The following is a 21,455-nucleotide window of genomic DNA, read 5'->3' as shown; positions in this document are numbered from 1 at the left end:
AGATTCTTAAAAAATATCCCTGGAGGGGCTGGGAAGTTGGCTCAGTGGTAGAGCGCTTGCCTTGCATGCCTGAGGCCATGGGTTCGATTCCTCAGCACCACATAAGCAAAAAGAAAAAAGCCAGAAGTGGCGCTGTGGCTCAAGTGGTAGAGCGCTAGACTTGAGCTGAAGAGCTGAGGGACAGTACCCATGCCCAGAGTTCAGGCCCCACAACTGGACCCCCCAAAAAAATATCCCTGGAAATTAAATAACTCAGAACTGGAACTAAAATCAGCCCCATACATTTGCACAGAGCCATGCACTTCCTGTACAAGGCCACAAGTCCTTCATTCCCTAGACATTTCTCTTTGCCTGTCCTTTGGATTACTGTATGTGACAGCACTATGGAAGATTATGCAAGGGTTTCAGTGTGGATTGTTTCTGGAAACTTTTCATAGTAATAATATTTGAGCTAAGCCTTCCATGATGAGTAGAATTTTTATTACATGCATTTATGGAAGAGAGAATATAGGAAGGGACAGGAAAAACACCCAAAGTGAAAGAAAGAAGTGGGAAACAATGATGCTTATATCTAAGTAGATTTCAAGTGCCTCATTATCAGTGCAGTGAAATCAATGGGCGCTGTAGTGTGACACGAATATTGAGAAATAGATCTCGCTTACAATTTGTCATTTACATAAAGAGAATATTTGATTTAATGTTTAGGAAAATTGTTATCCAATGCTTAGTTTTCCGTTCCTAATATGGAAAACCCTCCTCCATTTCCTTTTTGCCTTTTACTGTCTTATTAACACAGGGTATCTTACCCTTGCACATGCCTAAATTGAAATAGTAAAACAAACAAGCAAACAAACAAAACAACTTTGAATGTCCTGTCAGATCCATCTTGCCCTTATAGCAGTTACCCTGGTGAGGGCACTGGTTTCTCCTTACAGGAAGCCCCAGGCCATTACTTACCGGGTTAAGCTCTATTGAGTTCAGTGAGTAAAATGCAACTCAATACTTCCAGGTCTCGAGCAAAAAAAAAAAAAAAATCCTTTAGCAAGATTAGCACTCCACTTTGAAAAAGTTGTTGTTGTTGTTTTAATGTATTTAATTGCATTCTCTATTTTGTGGAACACCTCTGGAATTTCTTGGAAACCATGAATAACTCTGGGAGGTGGTGACTTGTTTTAATGACCTCAAGTTATATAGTAATAGATGTGAAGATAGAATGAAACTCCAAATTTATAGCTAGCATGTTGTTTTGGAAGATCTCTTTTCTGTTTTTAACAAGTAAATACTTCAGATCGAAAGATAACCCACAAATAAATATACACTGGACCAAAGGACAAAAGATGGGTATCTTTCTGAGGCAGTTCACCTTTTGGAATGAGTGATAGAACAGATCTTGGTTTTATGGATGTTTTTCTGAGCAAAATGCCAGATTCATGGAATCTGGAAGAACTTGTCCAAGAATGGAGAGGGCCTTTGCCTTTTCTTTTGTAACAGTCATCCTCAAGACTTGCATTGAGTTTACAAATATGTATTATTTTCAAAATCCTCGATAATGCCTCTTCTCCATAGTTGATTTAGATAGTGCCATTCTTAATCTTCCCTAATGATGTGTTGGAGAATGAGAAGGAAAGGAAACCTAAGGTTCTGTCTTCCTGTAGCAGAGCCACAAGCACTTTTCCTTTTACTTTGTTTGGGAGGCCTTTTAGTATGTATTCCGGCCTTGGCAAACTGTTCACTGGAAACAATTTCAGACTTCTTTCCCTTAGATTTGTTGAGCCTGAGGTTGGTATTTCTTCATTAAATACTGATGGCTGTTTCTTTTGTTAAAATAATAGGAGTTAAAAAAAGAAAGGCTTGTGTAAAGAAAGAAATGTATTTTGTTTGGCTTCACTAAGATACCACTTGGCTCCAACCATACCCTTATTTCCCGACTGCAACTTTGCCCCGAAGCTGTGAAAGAAGAGAAGTTTTTAAAATGAGATTGGAGTTTGTGTATTTGCATTCCTTCCTATTTTTTTTGAGTTGTTAGAGCACTGAAAAGCTTGAGCAAATTTCCTTAATGAAACTGAATACTAGGGAAGCTATGTTGTTCAAAATTTGTTTTGCCAGTAGAGTAGCTAATCTGAAAAGGACTTATTTTTTCAGATAATTATGTTTTCATAAAGACCGCATTCCCAGCATATTCTATACAATAGACAATACATATTAAATACTTCCATAAAAAATGTCAAGCTATTCAAATATTGTGACATAAAAGTGACCCAAATTAGAAAATAGTTTCTGAATTTTAAAATGGCATTGCAGCTTATCAAAGATCAAATATTGTAATCATAATACATTTTGTAAATTGTAAGGGAAAGGTTATTTTTGTACTATAGATTGTCTAATTACCCATCTTAATTGTTTTATTTTCATCTAGTTATGGAGATTCAGTTCCTTGGAACAATATTGAATTCTCTTAGCTCATGTGCATTACTTTACTTTACATTACTTTACTGGGATTAGAAGACTATCAAAATATTTGACCTGCCATTAAAAACAAAAGCATCAATTTTACAATAAAAATGTGACCATATATACATACATATATATATATATATATATATATATATATATATATATATATACATATATGGTCAGCATTCCTGCTAGCTTGAACTAGTTAGCATGTCCTGTGGGAAATTGATCTATTTAATTGATATGTGCCTCACAAATAGAAATGGCAAGCTTAGAATCTTCCCAGTAATTTTTTCATACTTCCTCTCCATTGTTGTTTATTTTATTCACTTATTTATTGCTGGGCTTTGAATCAAATCCAGGTCTTCTTTGTGTTAAAATAAAACACATTTTTCACAACTTGCAGTGACCTGATTAACTTCTTGTCCCTGGAGAAGGCAGAGCATTATGGAATCCTGGCCAAGGTCACACAGTGGGCTCAGGGCAGAGCCAGAACACATGCCGGCGAATTGGTCCTCTGTGCAGTTTTGTTAGTGCTCTGGCCCTGTGGGACTGATGGAGGTCTTAATGGAGACCTTCCTCCCAAATACTTGGGACTTCAAAAGAATGTGTAAACAATACACACATTCCAGTGGTCTCTGAAACTGAACCCCTCATGGGATACAAATCACACCTATTCCCCACCCACAGCTAAGCCTGGACCATATTCATGGTGAGCCTCACACAGGGCATCACGTGTGCCGACTTGGGTCTAGAGCAGCCTTTTCAGTGTTGAAATAGTGGGGAGGCAAAGAGGCACTGTGAGTGGCTGTTTAAGTGCTTTTCTAAAACCAAGAGTACCACAAGAGGTGTAAGAGGCACAGGAAGAATGTAATAAGTAGAAATGATGGTAGGCACAGTTGTGGTTCTTGACTTGAATCTTAAAGACTGTTTTCTCTGCAGCATAGAGCCTTCAGTGCCACCTGTTAGGATTTGATTTGTCTATATTGTCTGAAGTGGACTATTCCATTTACTTACATGAAGTAGTTCAGAAGCGGGCAGTCTAGGATGTATTAGGGGGTTCATTAAGCTGCAAGAGCTCCTGGCTTCTTCCATCTTGTTGCCTAAAATGTCATTTCCATGTCAGTGTGGCTGCTGGAGCTCCAGCTGCTATGTCCTTGTTTCAGGGAGCAGAACAGATGAAGGACAGGAAGGGCTCTGCCTGCCTGGTGTAAAGAAGCCTCCTAGAGCACCATGGCTTACCACTCAGCTGCAAAGAGCTTCAGGAGCTGAGATTCATTGGTCCTTCCTTCCTTTGCCCCTTCCTCCCTCCCTCCCATCCATCAGCCCTCCCTCCCTTCCTTCTTCCCTCCCTCCCTCCTTTCTCTTTCCTTCCTTCCTTCCTTCCTTCTTTTCTTTCTTTCTTCCTTCTTTCCTCTTTCTTCCTTTCTTCCTTCCTTCCTTTCTTTCTTTCTTCCTTTCTTTCTTTCTTTCTTTCTTTCTTTCTTTCTTTCTTTCTTTCTTTCTTTCTTCCTTTCTTTCTTCCTTTCTTTCTTTCTTCCTTTCTTTCTTTCTTTCTTTCTTTCTTTCTTTCTTTCTTTCTTTCTTTCTTTCTTTCTCTCTTTCCTTCTTTCTTGTGGTCCTTAGGGAAATGGCTCTGAAATGAAAATAATAATAATAATAATAATAATAATAATAATAATAATAATAATAATAGCTCACATTAGAGATGGCATGTGTACTGCTCCAAAATTTATAGGAACCATCTCATCTAGTCTTCTTTTTAAAATAGGTATGTATGATTATCTTCATTTTACAGAAATGAAACTGAGGTTTGAGAAATAAATGTAAACAATTCACCCAAGGTGACATGGGCAGTAAGTGGGGGAAGCAAGCTTAGAGTCACATGACCCACACTTGTTTTCTTTCCAGATTCCAAGCATTCAAACAATCCTTTGTCTCCCAGTTTGTAGCGTCTAACCTGGTATCTTATGTATACCTACAATGGGATTTTTATTTTTTATTTTTTAATTTAATTTTATTTTATTTGTGAACATACTGTACAGAGGGGTTACAATTACATGGGCAGGATAATGCATACATTTCTTACCAAGCATTGCAGCCTCCTCCTTTGTTTACCCTTCACCTCCCTTCCCAGCCTCCCCCCTCCCCCCCCCAATCCATTCCCCTCCCCCTCCCCCCCACGGACATTGTAAAACTCCTTTTTGACTTGACAATTTGTACTTCTCATTGTTGCAACAGGTCCACCTGAATCCTTAAATGACTTGTTTTTCCCCATCTCCTCCATAAGTTGTACTGACATCAAATTTATTGAAAGCGGGGGTTATACTGTGGGGGAGGGACATACAAAGCAACAAAGAAATAAACTTATAAATGCGTTAGAAACACATGCATGAAAGAAAAAAAAACATTAAAATACCTATCTAAGGATTCATTTTCCTAACATCACATTATCTGACTTTGAAGACCTTATGTCCTATTATGATCTATGGTCTTTAATTTCACGGCTTTTTTGCAACACACACACATCCTTTTTTTTTTTTTCAATCTTTAACTACTTGTGTGTATTTATAAAAGAACATGATCTTTAATAACTGATTACTTAGTGCATTAGAATTTTGGCAATATTACTTGCTGCACCCTGTCCTCCTAGCCTCATCCCAAATCAGCCCTACAATCTATTGAGGGTGAATAAGAAATAGTTCCTTCCCTGGAGGCATTTACAATGTTATTCTTTAGAGAATAGATTTGTACAAGCCTGTTAACATCAAATTAGGCTATGACACTGCATGCAAATCACAGTTGACCTAGATGTAGACACCCATTTGTCCTTATAATCACCAGGGCATCATTGTACCTCTAATAGCCACCCATTCCTTTAAAACATTCCTAAGAAATTATGTAGAAGATACAGGTAACAATATCTTAGCACTCTGTGTTTTCCTGTAAGCAGCATTTGTTAATAGTAAAATATTGCTAATTTTAATCTATGCAAAGAAGATAGAAGCTTGATTATAATACCTATTATGGGAAACTATGTGTTAAACATGTCCATTTGGAAAAACACTTTATGTCAGAAATAATGGACAAAGTGTGGCAGAAGCCCGATCAGGCAAGGGCTGGCATCATCATTGGGGATAGCCAGTGATTATGTAGTGTTTATTATTGGGGTACATTTTGCTGAATTTGAGGAGGAAAAAAGATATGTCCCTGGAGATGTTAGGGATGAGGAAACAACTCTATTTAGTCAGTCTTTGTATCTGGAAATCAGATATTAATGGGAAGGTCAGGGAATAGTTCTTTTTTTTTTTTTTTTTTTTTTTGGTCAGTCGTGGGGCTTGAACTCTGAGCTTGGGCGGTGTCCCTGAGCTCTTCAAGCTTGAGCCACAGCGCCACTTCCGGTTTTCTAGTGGTTTATTGGAGATAAAAGTCTCATGGACTTTCCTGCCAGGGCTGGCTTTGAACCTCGATCCTCAGATCTCAGCCTCTTGAGTAGCTAGGATTACAGGTATGAGCCACCGGCACCCAGATTTGGGAATAGTTCTTTTTTTCCTGTTTTGATATTACAACATTCATTGCTTTACTTCAAGGTTCTTCTTTATAATGAAGGGAAATGCTTTTTACTTGGGTGCTATCTATAAATCATTTTGCTCCGTTTTCTGATTATGTACAGGAAGAAACATTTTGTTCCATAATGGGAAGATGATTTTGTTTTGTTGTTTTTATTGTGAGACAAAATCTCACTATGTAGCCCAGGCTGACCTTGAACTTTGAATTTTTCTGCCTCTGTCTCTGATTGCTGGGATTACATGCATGTTTTACCAGAAGGAGTAGGGATTTAAAACAGACCTAAATATACAACCTGTTATTTGAATTTGCTTAGATATATTCATTCCTAGGTTTCTGGCTCTAGGTTACATGGACAATAAGTGATAGAATGAGAGCTCAGAGCCGTGCTAGTCTTTTTTTTCCCAGACTCCAGGTCTGGTACCTAGTACCTTCTACTTTGTAAATACTAATCAGGTAGCTTGTTCGTATCCACAAAAGGATCTTAAAGACTCTCTGTCCTATGATGTCCTATCTCTCATCCCTAGTCTTGCAGGTCCTAGGGATATTTGGAAAGTCAGTTCTTTTTGCTTAGGTTACTTTTTTGTATGTCATGTGCCTGGTCTTTACCTAGATACTGAGTTTTCTGCCCATCCTTAAAGTTACTTTATCTTTGGTGAGTCAATGAACTTTATTTTACCACTGGAAACTAAAGACATTGTGTTTGCCTGTGTGATGGTCCTGAACTCAGAACCTGGACGCTGTCTTGAGTTTTTGTCCTCAGGGCCAGTGCTCTATCACTTAAGCCAGAGTTCCACTTGCAATTATTTTGGTGGTTATTTGAAGATAGGAGTCTCACAGACTTTCCTGCCCAGGCTGGCTTCGAACCACAATACTCAAATTTCAATCTCCTGAATATCTAGGATTACAGGCATGAACTACTTACAGGCACTTAGCAAAACTTACAGTTTTAATGTACTTCCAATAATGGATTTCATCATTATTTTAAATAAACTTTACTTTGAAAACTTGGACCATAATTGTCCCAAAGAGAATGATAAATAGTGCTTGTGTAAAGTTTTATTGTCTAACAGACACAAATGCCTTTCTATGTTGGATTAAATTCTTACTACGTTTATGCTCATTCCTGATTTCATGTCATCAATACAAAGTAAGCATGACAGACATGGTTTCCACCCTTCTAACATACTGTGGCGGCAAAATGTTTATTATTAGTGAGGGAGAGATATTTTCTAAAAAATCCATAGCTCAGAGACATAAGCAGCTTTCCAAGAGTCATGGTTGGTATGTGATAAGAATTTGGGTGTGTGGTGAATGACTGAACTAGAAAGGCACTTGGGTAGGAAGGAGATTTTTAGAGATGTGAAAATAGAGCAAAACAGTGAGATGATTTCTCTGTAACAGTAGTCAATGGTTGCACCTTTGGTTTGGGGTAGTGACATAATCAAGGTGTCTAGAAGAAATATTATTATAATAAGTTGGCAGCTTAATGAAAGATGGCAATGGAGATGTGGGAAAAAATGAGAAACTACCACTACTTTCATGTATACGATAAAGCCCTGAATGAATAAGGTGGTGTCCAAGTTTGTTTGGGGCAGGGGTAGGAGAACAGCAGGGGCAGGGGATTGGCAAATGAAGGACATGGTGATGGGGAAGTGGAAGGGCTTGGTGTCTGGCTGCGTAGGAAAGGAGAACAAGAAGTGAATGATGTTGAAGTTTCAGGTGGCAACAACTTTGTAATACCTGTGTATGGTGAAAACCTAAAGAGCTCAGTCCAAAGAAGTTCCGAGGTCCATGCTCATGGTATCTTTCCAAGATCTAAGATCACATTTTTGCCATCTCTTGGAATATTTTGTTTATTTATTTGTGTGTGTGCACGCGCGTGCGTGCACGCACAAGCGCCCGCCAGTCCTGAGGCGGTGCTCTAGAGCTTGAGCCACAGCTCTACTTCCAGCTTTCTGTCGGTTAATTGAAGATAAGGGTCTCACATACTTTCATGACCAGGCTGACTTCCAACTGAAGTCCTTAGATCCAGCCTCCTGAGTAGCTAGGATTACAAGTGTGAAACATTGGTGCCCAGCCCTTTTTAATTTTTTTTAAAGTGCTATTTTGTAGACTTAATTTGTACTATAAGACATGCTGTATTGGAAACTATGGAAAACCCTTGAGAATATTTTCCCTGGCTTAAAGACGCAACTAGTTTTATTTCTGTTTTGGAGAAAAAGCTGGGCACAAAGATCAAGAGTAAAGAAGCCAAATGGAAGGGTGATGACTGGGTAGTTGTATGCTTCCATTCTTGGGCATAAAAGTTCTAGAGGTCCTTTCTTAGTGTATTGGCTTCCTTATCTACAAAAGTAGCTATGAAACTCTTCCAGCTAGCATCTTGGAGTATTTTCTAAAACCAAGCATGAGAATAACCATTGGCTTTCTCTATCTGCTCTCTCCTGAGGGGTAAGAAGCAATGCCTCCACACATTAGAAATGAAGAGAAAATGGAGCTAAGATCACTAGTGACAAGTTAGTCTTTTCTTGAGTGAGTAATATTCTAGATCAGCTGAGACATGCACGTGGCCTATTCTTGTCTATTCATTCAGTGATTGTATCCTAGGCATTTTTTGTCGACCACAACTCCCGCACCACCACATTCATCGATCCTCGCCTCCCACTGCAGAGCACTCGGCCCACCAGCGCCCTGGTTCATCGCCAGCACTTGACCAGGCAGCGCAGCCACAGCGCGGGTGAGGTGAGTCCCATGCTTTAGGCAGAGAGACCTGTTGGTTGAGGGAAGCTCCTAGGATATAATGTTTTGTGGAATGAGGTTGGCTTTTTGTAATAATTTTTCTTTGTTTGGTTTGGTCTAAAGAATGTCATGTAGAGGCTGCAAAGTTTTGGAATATGGATGGGGTTTTTCTGGAAAAATACCCAAGCTTAGATTGCAAACTTACAAGAGAGGTAGGACATATGAGGAAAGATTTTAAAAGTTCTCTTATTAACTCAGAGAAAGGCGAGAGGGAATTGATAAAGTACTAAAAATGGACTAAAAGTTCAATAGAAGATGATAATAACATGTCATTTTGTATAACCAAGAACAGTGTCATAAGGAGAACTTAATATACCTTTCCTCCCTCATTATTATTATTATTATTATTATTATTATTATTATTATTATTATTATTATTATTATTATTATTATGATGTATACAGAGGGGTTACAATCTGGTAAGTCAAGTTACAAGTACAAGGTTTCTTGATCAGTGTCACCCCTTCCATCATTCTCCCCTGTTTTCTCCCTCCTGCCTCTACCCTCAAGTTACATAATTCATTTTTTTACTTAATGTGCATTGACTATAATAGCTACATTGTATTGTACTACATTATAATCTGCCTTTTAATGGGATAAAGCTTTTAAGTATAGGGAAGTTTCTGAAGCAAGGTTTGCTGGATTACATTCCATTATTCATCCAAGGCTACGGGTTTGTGGAATCCTCACTGGCATTCTTTAAAGTTGAGAGTTAGCCAGGAGAGATGATTTATATAGCAGGTGCTCAGGGAAAATGGGCTGAGCTGAGAATGGCTGATGCTCCTCTGTGCTTCTCTGGCAGTTTGCAGTGGCCCATGGTAGCCACACGAGGGCCCCCCAATGTCCTCACCCAGAGCAGTATCCCTTCTGGTTTCACTTCTTTTAGCAGCTTAAATAAATACAAGGCATGCTTTAGATGTGGGGGCGTATGTTGTTGTGGCTTGATGTACATTGTTTCTAAAAATTCCCTAGACAAATAGAATTAAGATTCCTTTCCTGCATGCCTTTTCTAAGTGCATATCATATTTTCAATATCAGAGGTCAAATATTTTTGTAGCCTTTCTTCTGCAAAATTATGAATGCAATAAATAACTGGATTCAATTAATCAAAATTGCATCCTTGGAATTTCCCCTCATGATTTACATACTTGCTTTAATGCATTGCGTGTTTGCTGGTTGTAGAAGAATATACATAAGAAGCTCATATAAAAATGATATATGCACCTGCAGGATGAGGTATGCACCAAAATATTTATGGTTTTATGAGTAGTCAATAAATCTTTACCTTGCTGTCCTGTAAACCATTAGTGGTGAACTGGAAAACACTAACAGTCATCCTAAAAGCAGAACAGCTCTTTCACCCTTGGACCTGGGTAGCATAATGTCTGACCCAGTATTTCAGCTACTTGTCATGACTTCGCAAGCTGAAGCTGGCTGTACTGTATATTTTCCTGGAAAAACATACAGGAGACCGATAGTTGTATTTACACTTTCTTGCAACCCCTCTACTTTAGAACTTGGGTTATTTCCATGGTCTGGTCTACAGTATCCTGTTGGAGGAGGGGGGCACTCAGAAGCACATTCAAACTTGAATGAGGATTTCTCTTCCTATGGACAGCAGCTGAGCAATGCAACATGGCTAACAGTCCCTGCAGACTCAGTATTCAACCACTGTTTGGGCAAAACTTTATGAGAATGTTTGTACCACAGCTGCTGCAAGTATGTGTATCAGAGGGATTGTCTGTGGTTTTAAGAAGTGAGGTCTCAGAGACCTTTAGCTGTTGGGGGAAAAGATGATGCATAGCAACATCGAGGAAGGAGGGAAAGCACGTATATGGGTGTAATGAAATGATAAGCCTTCTGTCAGACAATGGGTAGTTAATGGCTTGAGTTCCTCCGAATGGCTGAGTCCATTCCTCAAAGCTGAAAACTCAAGAGAAGCAAGCTGATGAAGCTTAAAGAGTCTTTGTAGCCATCATCTCATATTCACTCAGCCAATTTTCCAATCAGTAGCAATAGTTGTGTCTCTTTGCCTCCAGCAAATGAACACCAAATGCCTCCTGCAATGTAGAAATGTGGTGGCAATGAAGGCAAATAATTAACACATGTTTCCTGTTCTCAAAAAGGAGAGAAAACAAGATCTTAAGTCAAATGAGCAAAATTACGAAAAGTCCCTTATAAATGTGTTTTAGTAGTTGGGAAAGAAACATACTAAATTTAACAACTTCTGACAGATAATCATAGATCTTTATCCATTTTTTGTCTTTCCAGCTTCACTGAGGCATAATTGACATGTAATAGAAACTGTTAGTAATAGAACTGTTTTTTGAATTCCTATACTAAGCAGTATGGGAGCTGTGGGAAGGTTGTGCTGAACTTCAGCTTGAAGGGCAGGGCAGAAAAGATTACACGGAGCAGGAGCTCTTTGAACTGCACTTTGGGGATGAGAGAGAACATTCCTGAAGGATAAGCAGGCCTGGAAAGGTGTGAAGCCTACTTCTAGTGTGAGGGCCTTTAGGAAAGGCCTTAGTAAACATCTAACTAACTGAACAACAGGACAAAAATAGGCAGGAAGCTTCTAGTGGGTAGAAATAGAAGGTAATTCTACAAGTAATGACATAAATCCAATGCTGTTTTAACCCTTGTTCTCTTATCCTCGCTCTATTCCCCTTATCTTAAAAGATTTCTGTCATGGCAAGTAGAAATGCTAGAACAGAAGCTCCTATAATTTCAGAGTTTGGTAGGAATTGGAATGGGTATTTTTGGTTATCTACTTGTATAAATGAGCGTCTAGAACTCTAGTAGCTGCCATAAATAATTCAGGTGAGGATGATCTATTTAGATCCTCCACACCTGCTACTGTTAGCTCCCTGTTATGGAGCCACAAACCAGAAAGAGCTGTTACGCCAGGTGCTCTGATAGGCATACAAAATTGCTTCTAAAGAGATAATCCACTAACTCAGAACCCTAAGGGGAGATTGCTGCTCTCCGTCTGTCCCTCCTCTGCTGAGGCAGGGAATTCCCTGGCCTGCCTTGGCCAAAAAGTAAAAAAAACTATCCTGGCCCTGCTCCAATGAACGTTCTACCACCCACTCTTCCCTTTGATTGTCTTGCAGAAGGTTGGTGTTCTGCCCATGCAGTAGTTATTCCTGATCGACAAGCCTGCTATTTAGCTGCCCAGCCTCAATAATTATGAGTGTATTGAACTGCTTTTCATGTATTGAGCATAGTCACTGTCCCAGGATGAGGCTGCTTCTACCTTTCCTAGGTTAAGCCAGTAGAGCGAGCTTTTGAGGACTGAGAGCTGTGTCAGCTCTGTTGCAGCAGCTGGCGTCTGTCCTGATTGGTTGATACTCTGCCATGCTTGTTGTTAGATGGTTTGTACAACTTGGTTTGGGATGTTGATATATAGCCCTTGGTGCAGAATGTGAACATTGCTTGCATTTTGCAGGTAGGAGAAGATTCTCGGCATGCAGGACCACCAGTTCTTCCCCGGCCATCCAGTACATTCAATACAGTCAGTAGGCCACAGTATCAGGACATGGTTCCAGTGGGTATGTCACCCCTGCCTAGAAACCTCTCTCTGTGTTTGTCTTTCACTGCATATGATTAGTGTGCTGACATTTCCCTGTTGTTAGCTTGATATTTACATTATTGCATTTTTCTCAAGAATGGTATAACAAAACCTTATGGGATAAGGCTATTCAATACTATTCTACCTTTTCTAAGTGGAAGTATTAATTTATGGATATCAAGGAAAAATACCTCATTCAATCATTAATTGTTTGGACAACCATATACTTAGGATTTATTTAATGCTTCAGACAGAATTTATATGGCACGAGACAGAATTTATATATGGCATGTACACTCAAAGGAGTCAAGAAAAAAGAACACATCGTTAAGGGGTTAGGTAACAAAATAGAAGGCAGTAAGATCCTCTAAAATAATAAACTAAAGCCCAGTGCCAGAGGCTCATGCTTATAATTCTAGCCACTCAGGACACTGAGATCGGAAGATCTAGATTTTAAGCCAGCACGGCCACACAAATTCAAGAGATTTTTATCTCAAATTAACCATGACTCAAAGGGGAAAGTACCAGCCGTAAGTGAAAAAGCTGAGGGAGAACACATGTACTGAGTTCAAGTCAGTACTGACACAAAAACAAACAATAATACATGCTTGATAACATAAAATAAAAGTAAATGGGTGTATACCTATACACCTGTTAACATGACAAAGTCAAAGAAGATCTGTGGCTTTGGAACCTGGGACTCATGAGACAGGAAGAATGGACTTACTGACGTGAGGCTCCCTGTCCATCTGAGCTTGGAGCTGTGCATGTGTCTGGTTTTGTAATGAAAATTTTACTTTAAGATCCAAAGACCCACAATTTCAGTCAAAAAGTCCATGAGAATTCCCATCTGAACAAAAAGGTAAAAATAGGTGTGGGCATGGCTGTGTGCTCCTGTCATTCAGCTACAGCAGGAAGTATAAATTAGGAAGAATGTGGGCCAGGCCAGGCCAGGAAAATGTGGGACCCTATCCCAAAAGGGGAGGTGGTAGAGGTGTGGCTTATGTGATAGACACTGAGTTCAAACCTCAGTCCTGCCAAAAGGGGGAAAAAAATCCCAACACATTTGGTCATGATATATAATATAATGATCATGACTTGAAGTGTGGTAACTCCTGGCTAAATCTAGTGCTGACGTCTAACAATCTACACTTTATTGTGTCACTACTAATAAGAGATCAAATGTAATTGAAAACTTAAAGTGCTATAAAATCATTGTTTCAAAATCTATGATGGCTCATGCCTGGAATCCCAACTTCTTGGTCCAGAGACTGTTATCTGAAAATTAATCTAAAGCAAAAGAGCTAGAGGAATGACTCTGAATTCAAAACTACTAGAAATATTTGTAAAAAGAAAAAAGAAAAGGAGGAAGAATATTACCTAAGGGTAACTAGGGGACTCTGGTTCTACCTCCTTGCTTCTCTGTTGGGCTAATAGCTAACCAGTAAAAATGATTTTCCATTTTTGTCCTCATTTTTGGAAGATAAATTTTTTTTAAGGTCCAGTCGTGGGGCCTGAACTCTGGGCCTGGGCGCTGACCCTCAGCTCTTCAGCTCAAGGCTAGCACTCTACCACTTGAGCCACAGCGCCACTTCCAGCTTTTTCCTTATGTGGTGCTGAGGAATCGAACCCAGGGCTTCAGGCCTGCAAGGCAAGCACTCTACCACTGAGCCACCTTCCCAGCTCCTGGAAGATAAATTTTTTTGAGAAAGGATCTCACTACATAGCCCAGTCTAATGGCTTGAATTTTTCAGTCTTCCTGCCCTAGCCGCCCACGTGCTGGAATTACAGGCATATGCAACCATTCCTGGCCTTGAGGTTGATTTTATGAAAATAGTCAGGTTGTAGAATGTTGTTGATGAATGGTCATTTGACAATAAATATGGCTCATTAAGTCAGTTGAATAAGAACACTTAAGCAAGCCACCAGATAGCAGGAGACATTTCCAAGTTAGACACAATGTTGGAATGTAAGTAGCTATGGTGATCATGAATTGAAGTGCAATGAATATTGGCAGAAAATAGATTTTAAGAATTTTAAACATATGTACATAACTGATAATAGACTTTTTAACAAAGAGTTGTTTCTTCTGATGTTTCAGCTTACAATGACAAGATTGTTGCATTTCTGCGACAACCCAACATCTTTGAAATTCTGCAAGAGCGTCAGCCGGATCTCACCAGGAACCACTCACTCAGGTAACTGGGATTTGGGGATTTGGCTCAAGTTATACTAGCCACCAAACTAATTCCTGATAACAGTAATAGTTGTCTTATAAATTTATGTTTTCTTTTGATATTGTTTTCAAAGGCATCATGTCATTTTATGTCATTAACAATAACTCAAGTTAAGTTGAATAAAATTCCAAATAGTGTAGAACCCTCCTTAAAAAAGACCTATAGAAAAGAAACAAAGTTTTGAAGCTTAAGAATGTACCACAAATACAGATTACCAGGAAAAAGAGTAAAACACTAACCTTTTTCTATTAAACACAGACACACAGTCACAGACACAGACACAGACACAGACACAGACACAGACACACACACACACACACACACACACACACACACACACACACACACACACACACACACACACACACACACACACACACACACACACACACACACACACACACACACACACACACACACACACCCCACAATGGAACCCATGCTAGTTGTCTGCTCCTCTCTCCAGCTGTGTTCTCCTATATGGACCCTATCTTCTAACAACTGTTCTGTGCATCATACTTTTAGACCCATTTTACTTTCCTGAGGACTTCTGTTCTTCTTCCCTGGCAAACTTTTCTCAGTTTGGCAAGAAGTACCTTTCTTTGAAAGCCCAGGGCAATTTCTTCTTCCTTGAAACCTTTAATTGCTCTCTGGAGCTCACTCTCATGATTTAAACTTGTATTTCTCAATTTCAATGTGCTAGGCATCAGTGGGGAATAAAAATGAGGGAACTTCTGCTGAAAAATCTCACCTAACCCAAAGTCCATTTGGTCTACACACTTCCTTTATTAGTGGAAATACATATTTTCCCAGTGGTACCATCCTGGCTGACAGGAGTGGTTCTCAAATATTGGTCCACTCACTTGACTTACTTTGTGCTAAACTGTTCTCATCAGGATTTTCTGGGAATCTACAATGCAAAATGCAAAGTCACAATCCTCCTAATTCCTCCTCCTTTTTGAAATCTATGTCCCTGTCTTCTCACATCTATCTGGAAATTCAATTCAGGACATTATAGGTAAAGCCCAAGAATGGTTTTCTTTAATCCTGTTCATGTAATTCTCATGTACAGCCAGGTGTAATAACCTCTGACCTAGACACAGCTCAATGAGTAATCATGTAATTGTCTAGCTGTTCTTTATACTCTTTTGACTATTTAGATTTGTACTTTAATTTGATTCTTCAGGTTCCTTTCCCTTATTTTCCAATTAGATTATAAGATCCAGACAGATAGGAGTTTCCTGTAATTCCTTGTTTCTCCTCTTACTGCTCAAACAACTAGAGAATAGCTCTTTGCAAATAGTGAATATATATGTGCATATATAAGCATATTTATACATATACATACAAGTATAGACACATACATATATACAAGTATAGAAAAATACATTTCTATATATGTATATATTTGTATATATATATATATATTTGTTGAGTTGACTATAAATGACCAAATAGTCTTATGATTTTCTGTTTCCCATATCTTTAAAGTTGTCATTACCTTTTATTGTTTTATTTTTGAATTAGCATGCATTAGTATTATGAAGGGGCTTGTTTTGTAAATCTGTCCATATGTGCACATAGTGTACTTTTGAACAAATTCACCTCCCTTTACCATATTTCCATTCTTTTAAGTTTCTAAAAATTATAGCTCCACAAAATTTTAAGTGTGACACTCAAATGTTGCTTATCCAGAAATCCCAGTTTCACACGGTGAATACTAAACTCAAGTCTCAGTGCTAACAAACATGCTGTTCTCAATCACCAAAAAAGTATGAAGATGATACAAGTGTAAATTTTGCATGTTAGATTCATATGTCTCCCCTCCGTAATCCAGAATTCCCTATAGAATCCCATGTAAGACAATTAGTTATAAAATTATACAAATGAGCTCCTCAGTGGTTTAATGAAAGACCTTAGAGATTTAGGACCATAAAACAAAAGCAAAATTTCTCCTCTTTCCTAACCACAGAATTGAAAACAAAACAAAACAAAACAATTTTCTTCTAGTTCTACTAGCTCCAGCTACAACATCTGTGCACACACACACACACACACACACACACACACACACACACACACCACATACAACACACACACATCAATGTCTTCCTCTGACTGCACCCTAGCTCCGCCTCCCCAACTGCACCCTAGCCCCCCCACCACCAAAAAAAAAGAACAAGAAAGAAGATACTAGATTATGGTTTCACTTTTTCTCTGCAGTGCACATTCTCCATCAATGGAGAGGATAAATGAGTTCATCTACTTGCATAGGGCACCTCGCTTTAACCTTAGCCTTTTATGACAGGCTCTTAGCCCATTCTAACTGGGGCAGGGTGTGGGAGAGGAGAAATGAAGGCTCCATTGGTAGCTTACATGCATATTTTTGTTTTCTTTTTGCTTTTTCGAATCCTAAATATCTCTTTATTTCCTTAAGATTGCTTTTTAAATGAATTTTATTTAGAGTTTATTTTCAGTGGCATTTGCGGTCCCCTATGCCATCTTCTCACGTAGATCTCACATGGCCATCTTTTATGATGAAACTATTTGACAGGCTTTGAAATGGATTCACATTTTTAAAAGCCCTGGACAAACTGTGACCATGGAAAGTGTGTGTAGGCAGATAGTCATCCAAATAGAAGGAAGCCATCAATGAAATCAGGCCACTCCTCTTACCCAGAGAATGTGCCACACTGTGCTTTCATTTTTTGAAAAGTTTTTGGTAGTCAAGTAATTTGCTTATCATAACAATGTGAAAGGGGAAGTTTTTGTATATCCCAGAGAACATTTTGTTTCATATAGTTAAAAACTGCATGGTTAGGGGTTATTCCCACAAATTACAGGGGTGGAGTACCAGCTGGTTTTCTTCTAATCTCCTATTTCAGTGATATTTTTTGATAACAAAATGTGGCTGTCACTAAAACAAAATTCCTGAGATAACTGACTTACCTAGAGAAAAAGATTTATTTTAGCTTCTAGTTTTAGAAGTTCCAGTTCAGAGCCCATAGCTTTTGGCCTCTGGGGACTGGGCAGGCTGACAGTGGTAGGGAGACCACAGCACAGTGAACTGCTCACCTCATGACCAGGAAGCAACAAAAGTAAAGGCAAGGGGCCCACAATCCCCAGTGGCCAAGGACCTCCAGCAAGGCTCTACTCCTGAAAGTCCAGCTCACCTTAAATAGCACCATCCTGAAGAATGACATTAAAAAATATACAATTGAATCTCGTGTGTGTGTGTGTGTGTGTGTGTGTGTGTGCTGGTACCTAGGTTTGAACTAAAGTCTATAGTTCTCAGTTGGCTTTTTGTTCACTTGAGCTACATCTCTAGTTTGGCATGCTGCTGGTTAACTGGAGATAGATTTCTCTCATTTTTTTCTAGGATGCTTCAGATCTCAGCCTTCTAAATAGCTAGAATTTGGCACAAGCTATTGTCTCCTGGCTCAAAATTTACCATTTCCATGCAATAATTTATGTGTCTGTGTATATTTTTCTGTGTCATTTTAGATTTCAGAAAATGATAGCAGAACAACTCACTTGCTAATTTAGCTAAATTTCCCTAGTGTACAGTGTTATCCAGATAAAGTTTTGAACAGTGTTTTTACCTCTTCAAATTACATTGTGATTTTAAAATTGTATTTCATTTTAATTTGGGTGCAACTAACATATTTACAGTAATCTATTTTTAATTTTGTAACTATAATACATGTGATACTTTCACTTCTTACAACAGAATTTTTGTTACCTCTCTATAAGAAAATCCGAGGATTTTGTGATTTTGTTTCTGTTGTGGGTTGACATTTTCTTTTAATCTTCAAAATTATAACTGCCAAACTATAGGAAACTACTAGTTTTTGTAGTACTGTTTTCCTTAAGTCGGTCCCTAATGTTATTTTTCCCCCTTAGCCCAGTATTTTATATTATTGTTTAGAAACACTGGCTTATTTCTACCTATCCCTTATTGTGCTGTTTAGCTCAAAGTCATCAATTTTTATGGGCATGTTTATTTTAAAACAAAATACAGGTAATTATAGCTTATTATCAATTCCTAAATATATTTTCAGTTAAAATACTTAACAGATGTGTAACAAAATATTACAATTAATAAAAATAGGAAACTAGTTATACCTTCAAATATATCTTAGATAGTTTTCAGGTTTCAGGCTTAGGGTTCAAGCTGTTAGAATGCCTTAGGTAAGATTTTTTTTCCTCTGGTCCTGGGGAGGTTCTAACCACTGCCTCTGAGTCTCTTTGTGCTTCAGACTAGCACTTTAACACTTGAGCCACAGCACCACTTCTGGCTTTTTCTGAGTAGTTTATTGGAGATAAGAGTCTCACGGACTTTTATGCCTAGACTGGCTTCGAATTGTGATCCTCAGATCTCAGTCTCCTGAGTAGCTGGGATTATAGGCATGAGCTACCAGGGCCCAGCTAGCAAAGATGTTTTAAGCTAGGTGCTTTTCTGTGTAATAAAACTCCTTTCCTAGAATCCAAAATGTGTTTTTCTCTATAGTAATAACTCTTACCCTCTCATCCATAGAGGTACTATTCTAACACCCTAACGGTTTTCTCCCACTGTAGATGGAACTGAACCCTTTAAACATACATATGTGTCTGTGATAAGGTTTTATTTATGTTAGTCACAGCAAGGAATTAATAAAAACAACACAATAAAATTGCAATTATAACAATATACTCTAAAACTCACTTAAAACTTAGAATATTGTTTTCTTCCTAGAATTTTCTATTTAATATCAGGATCATTATTTACCACAGGTTGATGAGATCACACACACACACACACACACACACACACACACACACACACACACACAATGGTAACTGTGGGCCATTGGTTGATGTACATATTTTACTTTGTTCAGTCATAATTCTCATCATCTACTGTATTATAAAAAATGTTAGCCCTTTGTATGGTTTTTGCCTTTTCCCTTAACAACTTTGTTTTGGTTTTATGGAGTGGACAGTATCTTTTCTGCAATATTGTATGTATTTTACAGATAGCATGAAGGGACACCTCACAACCATTTGTGGAATGAGCCAGAAGTGTAATTAGAATGGCTTGCCAACATTTGAACCAGAAATCTAGCTTGGTAGTTTCCAACATATCGGTTACTTGAGAAAGAAGAGAGGAGGATGAGGACGAAGAAGAATGAGGTCTACCTAATTATTTAAAAGCTTAAAATTTATATATATATATATATATATATATATATATATATATTTTAATTGTGAGACTACCGTAGTACAGAGGAGTTACAATTACATGGGCAAGATAATGAGTACATTTCTTATCAAGCATTGTTGCCTCTTAGTTGTTTCCCCTTCCCATCCCTTCCCATACTCCCCTCCTCCCTCCACCTGCTCCTCCCCCCACCCTCCACCAAAGTTGTTAAGTTCGTTTTTCGACATAACGACTTGTACATCTCATTGTTGCAATGGGTCCACCTGTATCCCTAGTTAAACAATTTTTTGTGGAATTACTATATAATAGGCTTTAGGCTGTTTCATTTGCATTCTAATTAGGCTTTTTTTAAGATGAGGAAACAAAGAGAGTTAAGTAGTGCTTAGCTTGGAGATGTTTTATATCCATTTATGACCAAATTTTGTTCGTAGGCATGTGGCTGACTCATGTTATTTCTGTGCGTCCATAAGAATTACATGACTGTGAGAAGCCATATTTCCAAATTGAATCTATATAATAGGAGACAGACAGTAAAGTTAGCTTTCCTACTGCTTGGCTTTGGAAGGCACTGTCTGTCAGACAGTCCCCTGTGACTATGATGATGAGCATATAACGACTAACACCAATTTTCCTTTCTGGACATTATGCTATTGGAGAAGTCAAGGGTATGGCTGTAAAAGCACCCTTGGGCAGTTCTAAAATCATGTGTGTTGCTGAACTTCAGGAACCTGGGGGTACAGAGGCTGCAATCCAGAGAGGTTTGTGGTTTAGAACATTGCTGCTTCTGATTGTTTCTGAGTACATGCCCTTCTTTAACTTCACCAAAATGTTGGTTGGTTTCAATGAGAATATTTTCAGTGGGAATTCCAGTCTTGAGACTGTGTTTATTGTCCTCAAATGATCTCCGACAAAAGTTGCTCTTCTGTGCATGGGAGGAAGTGGTTATGAAGGCCTGAGTACGGTGGGTCTAAGAGCTAGCACAGGCTTCAACTTCTTTCTGAAGTTGTCAGTAATCACAGTTCAGCATTTGTGTTGACAGTTGTGGGGCTTCTTAATGAGAAATGGCCTCTTCACCTACATCTGCACTTCCCTCAGTGAATCCTGGTTTAGCAAGCAGTCTTATTTCCCTGCCACAGAAGAAAATAATAATGGAAAGATTGTTTATTGCCAAGTCAGAGAGCATTGTAAGGAGTCATATGTGATGTTCTTCCATTCACTGAACTTATGCCTGGTTTGTATTTTACAAATTGTATGTGCACAGCATAGTGCTGGCCAGGATTGTGTGGGAATATGAAAGATGGAATAGGAAGGAGGAAGGGCTTTAGCCCCCAGTAAACCCACATTTCAAAACAATTTGTAATTCTCATTATAAACTGGTAAGTAGAATTTCTTCATTCTGGATTCTTTTTAACTCTATAATTAACAAAATAAATGAATAAACATATTGAAGGAATATTCAGACCAAAGCATAGCCAAATGTGTCTTTAATAATATCTCTTGAGTTAATTATATTAATTCCACACACTGACTAGACTCAGGGAAACTCATAGAAACCAAATGTTTTATTTTCTATGCTAAAAGGAAAAGAAGTACTGCGTACCTGTTAGGTTCACATTAACAGTTG

At 38.5% G+C, this 21,455-nt stretch overlaps 1 protein-coding gene across 8 annotated transcripts in view; it reads left to right on the top strand.

Annotated features, from left to right (window-relative positions):
• Positions 1 to 21,455, top strand: part of Hecw2 (HECT, C2 and WW domain containing E3 ubiquitin protein ligase 2) — a 369,185-nt gene that overhangs the window by 286,619 nt on the left and 61,111 nt on the right. For all 8 annotated transcript variants that reach the window (XM_069995704.1, XM_069995707.1, XM_069995702.1 and 5 more), the window contains 3 exons: positions 8,629 to 8,763; positions 12,272 to 12,374; positions 14,496 to 14,592. In XM_069995704.1, coding sequence (XP_069851805.1) covers positions 8,629 to 8,763; positions 12,272 to 12,374; positions 14,496 to 14,592 — 335 coding nt within the window. The remainder of the gene's footprint in view (positions 1 to 8,628; positions 8,764 to 12,271; positions 12,375 to 14,495; positions 14,593 to 21,455) is intronic.

This window comes from Dipodomys merriami, unplaced genomic scaffold (genome assembly GCF_024711535.1).
Source record: "Dipodomys merriami isolate MVZ:Mamm:240054 unplaced genomic scaffold, mDipMer1.0.p SCAF_49, whole genome shotgun sequence".
NCBI lineage: Eukaryota > Metazoa > Chordata > Mammalia > Rodentia > Heteromyidae > Dipodomys > Dipodomys merriami.
This window is presented reverse-complemented; position numbering and strand designations above follow the sequence as displayed.